Below are 10,201 nucleotides of genomic sequence, written 5' to 3'. Positions count from 1 at the left end.
GACTGAAAGGTTCCCTGCCACTGTGAACCAATCCAAAAAGCCCTGGAAGCCTCTCCTCCGGCTGTAGCTGTAGAAATATAGTCACATATACAATGCAAAATCATAGAGAAGTAGTACAGACATGAAACTAATATCTGCTCAGGCTTCCGCTGGGTTTTCTGAAGTTTAGTAAGTTTTTTTTTTTTTTTGTAACTGAAGCCAAATACACGTCAACCATAGGGTTGAGCGATCCGGATCGGGAAAAATCGTATCCCGATCGGTGATCGAGCAAATTTCAGGATCGGGATCGGCTGAAAAATGATTGAAAATTGGATTTTAAAAACGATCCTGAAATCTCAAGATCGGCTCCTCCCTATCCCATAAACATAAAGTAACTAGGGTTGAGCGATCGGGATCGGGAAAGATCGGATCCCGATCGGCGATTGAGCAAATTTCATGATTGGGATCAAAAATCAGATTTTAAAAACGATCCTGAAATCTCAAGATCGGCTCAACCCCAGTCAACCAATAAAATATTTGCAAATTCCAATATCAAATTTTAAGGCCTAAAATCACTCGAAATCCACCACAGTATAAAATAATAGAAGAGTAATAATAATATAATAATAATTAATATAATAATACAACAACGCCACCATAAACTGCTGCAACCAAGTTTTCTTTCTACTTTTAGCAAAGTCTAATATTATGGAATTTGATGCCTTAACAAGAAAAAAAAAATAAGGATTGCGGTGAAGTATAATGGAGCCCACCAACCAGTCCACGGGAAAACAATTTGTTATTAAAGGTATATCCGATATCCAGGAGCTACAACTTCCAATCTTCCTCCTGGTCCTCCTCATTTACCTTGTCACCCTTGGAGGTAACTTGACCATTGTTCTCCTGGTCACCCTGGACCATCATCTCCACACCCCGATGTACTTCTTCCTAGTAAACTTATCCATGATGGACATGTCTTGTTCTACCGTAGCTCTACATCAAGCTCTTGTGACGTTCCTATCAGGAGATAGAACCATTTCGTTCGGCAGCTGTTTTGCCCAGATGTATTCCTTTTTAGCCTTGACGTGTGATGAGTTGTTGATTCTGACCGCGATGAGTTACGACCGTTATGTTGCGATCTGCAACCCACTGAGATACAATGAGGTGATGGGTCACAAGATCTGTTCACTTCTGGCCGGGGCCAGTTGGGTTGTGGGCTTTCTAAACATCATACCATGTCTCTCAGAAATCTCATCGTTTACGTGTTACTCATCATTGGAAGTCAACCATTTCTTCTGCGATATTATGGCCGTCATGAAGCTTACTTGTAACGACACCACCATTTTGGAACTCTATATATTCTTAGAAGGATTATTATTTGCAACGTTTACCCCGTTTGTCCTCACTTTTGTATCTTACGCTTTTATTATTAGTACCATACTCAGGATACGGTCAAGTATGGGCAGACGTAAAGCCTTCTACACATGTTCTTCCCACCTCACCGTGGTCACCCTTCTCTACGGCACTCTGACTTACCAATACTTCCGACCTATTTCATCTGTCCAGTTGGACTCCAATAAGCTCTCTTCTTTGTTTAATACGGCCGCAGTCCCAATACTAAACCCTCTGATCTACAGCTTGAAAAACAAGGATGTGATCGCCGCGATGAAGAGGAGGTTATTGTTTTGAAGGCAGAATAGAAAACAAATAAAAAGTAGACTAAAGGAACGGAACATTATTACATCTATGACATTCACAGTTGTCTACAAAGCCACTCACAAGAGGTAAGATGTCAATAATGATAAATGTTACGTTGTGTCGATGTCTTATGGTTCCATAAGACAAAATACTAAATACTAGGGCTATACAGTACAAGGCAGCTGTATAGGGGATTCACTTCACGTGGCTCTATCTCCGGTGGTATACCACCAATATCAGGGGATTTCAGCTTTCATAAGCTACCAAGATCACAATAGAGATATTTAGTTAAAAACACAGTCGGGAATGTTATCTCTTTATCCATATAAACTGGAATCTTGGTGGCATATAAAAGCGAAGACTCTCATACGGCACCAGAACCACTCTGGTGGATATAAAACCAGGGATACAGCTATTTGAAGTGACACCGTTTGGTAACTGACACATTTGTACATGCTGGCAATACACATTGAGGCATATTTATTTTGTCCCATTCACCAAAAAAATTGCAATTTGTTTCTCCTTTAGGTCGCCCTCGCCACTTTCCTGAAGCTGAGTGCCTGACATCTACCCCAGTCCTTGTAAATCTGCCGCACCGAGCGCAGCTTTAGAGAGACTCTGCGTGGCGTCACCATGGCTAGGGATAACTTTAGAGCCTCTTCTCTATTAGGAAGTCAAATAAGTTAATAGAGAACACAATAATGTTGTCTGATTGTGATGAAACGATTTGGTTAGAACTGGTTTTGACCTGAATTTTCCAAAAGTTTCAGATTCTACACAAACCCAACTTTTTTAGAATTCGCCCCCCACCAAACATTTGTATATTCTTGGGACCAAGGAGGAGGAGAGATGAAAAAACAAAGTTGCAAATCTCACTATTTGTCGAAACGAACCTTGTGAGCTTTGCCTGTCTTTGTTCACATGATCTGACTTCCAGATAACAGGTTGTCAAACTAAAACACTCCAGCTTGGTCTCCACACCCTGGACATTTGGTCTCTGCACCCTGCTACAGGGGCTGTTCCATCTACTCACTTGAGTCAAAATAGTTGGTCCCACCAGAGTTCCAAACAAGAACAACATTCGTGACGGTGCAAATTCACCTAAAGGACAGTAAATAAATTAACCAGTTCTTCTCCCAGTGTCCCACTGGAATGGCCATCCTGTAGCACCCATAGCGGTGGTCCAGTTCTGGCAGTGACATGCATGCTACACTCTCAGTAACCAGGGTAAAAAATATGCAAATTATTCTCCAGGATGTAATTAGGAGAACAGTGCACTCTGTATGCCGCTCCCTCTATAGGGCAGCATCCTTAACATCATGCATGACTCAGTTAATAAGTCTACAATCATGATGCGGATTTAATTGCCAAATTAGTATTTCTATTCCAAAAGGAACAGATTCCCAGCTATGGACAGCGCTGTTTCGGTCTTTTGGACCTCCTCAGCATAGCGCAGGGAGTATCCCTCAGTATCCCTGCGCTACACTGTCCATAGCTGGGAATCTGTTCCTTTTGGAATAGAGATACTAATTTGGCAATTAAATCCGCATCATGTTAGTAGGCTTATTAACTGAGTCATGCATGATGTTAAGGAGGCTGCCCTCTAGAGGGCGGCATACAGAGACACTGTTCTCCTAATTACATCCTGGAGAATAGATTTGCATATTTTTTACCCAGAATCCCTAGCGGAGCAGGAATGACTTGTAAGTCTCTGTATGCCCATGTAGCCACACACTCTCCCTGATGTGTATGATTATCCCCTGATCTCAGTAACCAGTAACTGATTCACCAAATAACAGTCTCGGCTCCAGGTCTGCACCACAAGGATGAAATGTGAGACAGGTGGGAAAGTAAGTCAGGACAGAAGACGTGAAGGCATGAAAGTCTCCCCTTAATATGAGAGATTTCACTCTCCGTGTGACTATAAGATGTCAGGTTGTAGCACATGTAGCCAAGTCCACCTTCCGGTCCTTCCTTCACCGTTCTCCACATTCACTTCTTTGGTCCTCTGTGACATGTTCAGACAATCCTTCTCGCCTGCAGCTCAGTTTGATCTTTGCCAATGAGCCAATTTAGTAAAATGCTATTTTCCTTCTTGTTTAATTCGACTTTGTTAATAAATCTCTAGTCGTGACACCACCAATGTGAGTGATGAGACACTATGGCCGTATTCCTTGCATCTAATACTCATGCATCAGCCTGTATACAGTATGTGGCATCTGCATGATACTTGCAATAGCAGTGCTGTTAGTAATGGATGTCGGCCATCTACCTTGTGTACCCAGAACATTGTGCGCCATTTTTCCCTAGAGGCTTTCACCTGCGCTGCACTTGGTTGGGCTTCTCTGCAACTATTTGTTCAAACAACCCTATTAACCCATGGTGTGGATCAGGGCAGCCATTGCTCCAAGTGGTGCAATAAACACTTCTGCAGGATTTGGGTCCATCGGATACTTTGCATGAGGTAGAGTGGGCATGTTGTATTTTATAAAAAGGAATACTATAACCTGCAATATTCACTCTGACCTCACTCTTACCAACTCTGCAGAAGTTTTCTTTGCAGTAGTCACCTCTACATTGCAGACAAGACCAGCAGCATTACAATAGAAAATAACACCTTTATAGATGACCCGTCATGCATACACTAAAAAATTTACTCAACATTTTTTGATTTTTTGGTTGGAAAAGGGGTTGTCTGCTTGGAGAGAGGTGCAACGATATAACAATTTGTCACTAATAGGGGGTCTTCTTAAACACTGATCTTCTGGAGAGATTTCACTGCGCTTAGTTTTTTTAAAAAAAAAACCTCATGCCTATACCTATTCATATACAGTCCTGCCAATTTTATCAATTCTATGTTGGTTTGGCCCTTTAAAACATGAAGGGTGTGATTTCATTACATGCTGCAGTGACTATGTTGTAAGCTGCAGGAGGTGCCCAAGTACTTACCATTCTATAAGAAAGACTATTAGACTTATGGGGAATATGCAAATCTGTTTTCTAGGATGTAATTAGGATATTAGACTTATTTTTCTTTAATGATATGAAGAGAGAAATTGTATCCATGCAGAACAAGGCTCAACGAGATACAAGAAAGCACATTTCATCCATTCACAATAGTGAGACATTGTTTGCACTTTTCTGCAATTGATGTGTAACTAGACATGAGGTTGGGCTTGGAATATAGAAATAACTCCAGTGTTTTGCTCTTAGTAGATACATCGACCGCTGTGAACATTAGTTTCTATAATGTTGTATACAGGACTGAATCAGGGGTGAAGTGAGTCGTCATATCTGACCCCAAACTGCTATTGTGTGGGGTCTATGGACTGTAAAATAAACAGAAATAAGATAACTGGGGTGTGTCGTACTTCGAGGACTTCCATGCATCTTGGACTGTGTTATTCCTGCGCTGACCACCACCGGGGTCTCTGGGTAATACGCATATGTGTCCCCCGTGCAGTGGTACGAATCGCCATGTATGTGTATTGCCAATCGCAGGTCTTTGATGTGACTAATTTTACTGCTATAACTCATTTTGAGTCGTCTAACCCTGAACTTTATTATGTGTCTGGACTATTGTTACCGGCTGTTATAGATGAGGACAAGGTCAGTGAAAAGATCCGATCGCTGCTGGAGCAGAGAGAATGTGAAGGCTAACTCAAGCCAACGCATTTGTCATATGTTATTCAAGGAGGGATCACGGTGTGTACGGGTCCCAATAGAATCATGATACATAAACACTCGGTATTTAATGGGCAGTGGTATATATATATATATATATATATATATATATATATATATATATATATCTCCATGCACTGTGAGAAGTAAGAACAGACCCTTCCCCTCCACTCACTGTGAGCTCCTCTTGTTTCATGAAGATAACTAAGGATGGACATTCCCTAGTAACAAGGAGTGAACAGCAAAAAGGGAGACACCTAGTGGAAGGAACTGTAAGTGACTTTTATAATAATTATTAAATCTTATTATAACCTTCAGTTCATGATGCTGCTTCTTGGGGAGGACATTATCTATTACCCCACTGATTATACCACGCCACCCTTGTGAGCAAGAGTAAAGAACGCCGGCATTGTGCATCTAGCTTGGAGATACTTCTACAAAGTCAGGGGGTCTTCACACATAGGAATTTGACGCTGAATTTGGTGTGGAATCTGCCTCAAAGTCCGCCTGAAATCTGCCTTCCATCCATTTCAATGGGAGGCAGTAGATTCATTTTTCTGCAATCTGATTTTTCAATGGGAAATGAATGGGAGTTGGAAAATCCTTTGGCATGGAATTTGTCAAAATTCACTCACATAATTTGGAATTTGGCCCTTCCCAAATGAAAGTAAAATACAGGGGCACTTTCAAATTCCGCTTTTAAATTCAGCATCAAAATCAGCTTCAGATTCAGTGCCAATATCCACGTCTGTTTCTACTTCTAATTCCAGCATCAAATTCTTATGCGTGAACTCCCCCTTCCACTTTCAAGTGGTTTTGGCCTATTTTATATATTGGATAAAACACGTGAGATATTCACTACTGACCCAATCCCATTGGTCAATGCTTCAGACTAAGAAATAAATATTTTTTCAGATCAACACCCCATCCCACGACTGTGTCCTAACTGGCTGCCATGAACTAATGGCACAGGCGGCGCACCGGGGACACGTGGATGTCAATGAATAGGAGTCTCAGAAGCAGGGCCGCAAAATCAGACAGGAATAGGACCTGTTCCATATTTTGTGGCCCAGACTGTTGGCCTGCAGACATGACCACGTCATTCATGTTTAAACACTACATATGCAACTGCTCTACTGCACAACAGACAGACACAATTGCCAATGTGGTTGTTGCAATATTAATAAAGTGTCCTTCTCTAAAGAGAACATGAAGTCTAAAGGAAGCATCTGCTATAGAAAACCTTAGGTCTAATACAATGTTAGGACATACTAAAGGAGTTTTCCCAAGACCATCACTTATTACCTATCGACAGACTAGGAACTAAGTCTCTGTTCTGTGCAGGTCCAACTGCTGGAACCCTCATGAAAATAAGTTGTAGTCTCATGGACTTTGAATGGTGGACAGTGTTTTCAGTAGACACAAGTGACACAATTTAACTAGCAAAGAAACAAATAAAAATTGAACATTTGTCAAATTCTAGTTATTCGGCAACTGCTGGACAGTGTTGGGCTGAGGTTGCTTAGGCCAACCAGATAAAATTATTCTGGAGATCTGCCTTCCAACAACTTCAAGTAAATAGTACCCCCTCCAAATTTGGTGGTCATCTACTCGATAATAATAATAATACATTTTATTTCTATAGCGCCAATATATTCCGCAGCGCTGTACAATTTGTAGGGTTCAAATACAGACAGATACATTACAAAGAAAGTCATTTCACACAATGGGACTGAGGGCCCTGCTCGCAAGAGCTTACAATCTATGAGGTAGAGGGGGTGACACAAGAGGTAGCAGGGGTGGTGTTGCTATTTTAGAGCCTGAGTCTACTGAAGGATCCTCCGGTACTCTGGTGGGCCAGTCCAACATTGCTGTCGGGGATAGCCAAGCAGTGCTATAGGACCTTACCAGCTCCGAATGAGCAGAGAGCCCACCTGGGGGACAACAACCCATTGAGTTACTGAGCAAAGGAGCTTAGGTTGCCACTTCTGCTTGTCATCTGTATGTCTTCTACACAGACAATGACATTTTTCTGGGGAAATCCTACCGTACAGAGATGCCACACACCTAGAGTTCCACCTTTGCACCCTTCAATGACAACCTTTTTGACACAGCACATAGCCCTTGCTATAATATGCCTCCCCCTTTATCCCTTCTCAACAATTCTATTAGCAAATTCCTCCCCCACAGAACAGCACCACCTAGTACCTCTCCTCTCCTCCACCACAGAACAGCACCACCTAGTACCTCTCCTCTCCTCCACCACAGAACAGCACCACCTAGTACCTCTCCTCTCCTCCACCACAGAACAGCACCCCCTAGTACCTCTCCTCTCCTCCACCACAGAACAGCACCACCTAGTACCTCTCCTCTCCTCCACCACAGAACAGCACCACCTAGTATCTCTCCTCTCCTCCACCACAGAACAGCACCACCTAGTACCTCTCCTCTCCTCCACCACAGAACAGCACCACCTAGTATCTCTCCTCTCCTCCACCACAGAACAGCACCACCTAGTATCTCTCCTCTCCTCCACCACAGAACAGCGCCACCTAGTACCTCTCCTCCACCACAGAACAGCGCCACCTAGTACCTCTCCTCTCCTCCACCACAGAACAGCGCCACCTAGTATCTCTCCTCTCCTCCACCACAGAACAGCGCCACCTAGTACCTTTCCTCTCCTCCACCACAGAACAGCGCCACCTAGTACCTTTCCTCTCCTCCACCACAGAACAGCGCCACCTAGTATCTCTCCTCTCCTCCACCACAGAACAGCACCACCTAGTACCTCTCCTCTCCTCCACCACAGAACAGCGCCACCTAGTACCTCTCCTCTCCTCCACCACAGAACAGCACCACCTAGTATCTCTCCTCTCCTCCACCACAGAACAGCGCCACCTAGTACCTTTCCTCTCCTCCACCACAGAACAGCGCCACCTAGTACCTCTCCTCTCCTCCACCACAGAACAGCACCACCTAGTACCTCTCCTCTCCTCCACCACAGAACAGCGCCACCTAGTACCTCTCCTCTCCTCCACCACAGAACAGCACCCCCTAGTACCTCTCCTCTCCTCCACCACAGAACAGCACCACCTAGTACCTCTCCTCTCCTCCACCACAGAACAGCGCCACCTAATACCTCTCCTCTCCTCCACCACAGAACAGCGCCACCTAGTACCTCTCTTCTCCTCCACCACAGAACAGCACCACCTAGTACCTCTCCTCTCCTCCACCACAGAACAGCGCCACCTAGTACCTCTCCTCTCCTCCACCACAGAACAGCGCCACCTAGTACCTCTCCTCCCCCACAGAACAGCACCACCTAGTACCTCTCCTCTCCTCCACCACAGAACAGCGCCACCTAGTACCTCTCCTCTCCTCCACCACAGAACAGCACCACCTAGTACCTCTGCTCTCCTCCACCACAGAACAGCACCACCTAATACCTCTCCTCTCCTCCACCACAGAACAGCGCCACCTAGTACCTCTCCTCTACCACAGAACAGCACCACCTAGTACCTCTCCTCTCCTCCACCACAGAACAGCGCCACCTAGTACCTCTCCTCTACCACAGAACAGCACCACCTAGTACCTCTCCTCTCCTCCACCACAGAACAGCACCACCTAGTACCTCTCCTCTCCTCCACCACAGAACAGCACCACCTAGTACCTCTCCTCTCCTCCACCACAGAACAGCGCCACCTAGTACCTCTCCTCTCCTCCACCACAGAACAGCACCACCTAGTACCTCTCCTCTCCTCCACCACAGAACAGCACCACCTAGTACCTCTCCTCTCCTCCACCACAGAACAGCGCCACCTAGTACCTCTCCTCTACCACAGAACAGCACCACCTAGTACCTCTCCTCTCCTCCACCACAGAACAGCACCACCTAGTACCTCTCCTCTCCTCCACCACAGAACAGCACCACCTAGTACCTCTCCTCTCCTCCACCACAGAACAGCGCCACCTAGTACCTCTCCTCTCCTCCACCACAGAACAGCACCACCTAGTACCTCTCCTCTCCTCCACCACAGAACAGCACCACCTAGTACCTCTCCTCTCCTCCACCACAGAACAGCGCCACCTAGTACCTCTCCTCTACCACAGAACAGCACCCCCTAGTACCTCTCCTCTCCTCCACCACAGAACAGCACCACCTAGTACCTCTCCTCTACCACAGAACAGCGCCACCTAGTACCTTTCCTCTCCTCCACCACAGAACAGCACCACCTAGTACCTCTGCTCTCCTCCACCACAGAACAGCACCACCTAGTACCTCTCCTCTCCTCCACCACAGAACAGCACCACCTAGTACCTCTCCTCTCCTCCACCACAGAACAGCGCCACCTAGTACCTCTCCTCTCCTCCACCACAGAACAGCACCACCTAGTACCTCTCCTCTCCTCCACCACAGAACAGCACCACCTAGTACCTCTCCTCCACCCTCTAAAAAAGTCACCTTCCCCCACTATCCACCGAACTCATGTTGTAGTTATTTCACATGTGATTCCACCAGTTTCCGTATCTCAGTTGTCCTCCAATTGACGCCATTTTGGAAGATTTATAAACACCCTTCACCAATTTTCTAGCCCTAAATGTGGCCAAGTGTAGGTCTTTGATTTTCTTTTAATGTCATTTTCCCGAAGTTTGACGCTCAAATTGTAGATCTTCAGCTCTCTCGTGACTTTCCGATAAGGAGGCATGGTGTGGGTTGATGGGTTGCAGGAGATATCAAAACTGGCCTAGAAAATGACAGCCTTGACAATATGTTCCCCACATTAATGCCACGTATAGAATAGCTGCCTACAACACAATATCAACAACATCCTCTGATACT

The 10,201-nt window shown here is 45.0% G+C and overlaps 1 protein-coding gene across 1 annotated transcript; it reads left to right on the top strand.

The window, feature by feature from the left end:
• The first annotated feature begins 741 nt into the window (after window positions 1-741).
• On the top strand, window positions 742-1,668 carry LOC142184630 (olfactory receptor 8D1-like). Its single transcript, XM_075259633.1, has one exon. It carries the CDS (start codon window positions 742-744, stop codon window positions 1,666-1,668), a length of 927 nt encoding a protein of 308 aa, XP_075115734.1.
• The last annotated feature ends 8,533 nt before the right edge of the window (window positions 1,669-10,201 follow it).

The sequence above is a fragment of the Leptodactylus fuscus genome, chromosome 11 (genome assembly GCF_031893055.1).
Source record: "Leptodactylus fuscus isolate aLepFus1 chromosome 11, aLepFus1.hap2, whole genome shotgun sequence".
In the NCBI taxonomy this organism is placed as follows: domain Eukaryota; kingdom Metazoa; phylum Chordata; class Amphibia; order Anura; family Leptodactylidae; genus Leptodactylus; species Leptodactylus fuscus.
The sequence above is the reverse complement of the archived record's forward strand: the minus strand, read 5'-3'. Positions and strand labels throughout refer to the sequence as shown.

What these genes read in the sequence shown, in the direction of transcription:
- LOC142184630 (XM_075259633.1), top strand. Translation starts at nt 742, where the DNA reads ATGGAGCCCACCAACCAGTCCACGGGAAAACAATTTGTTATTAAAGGT.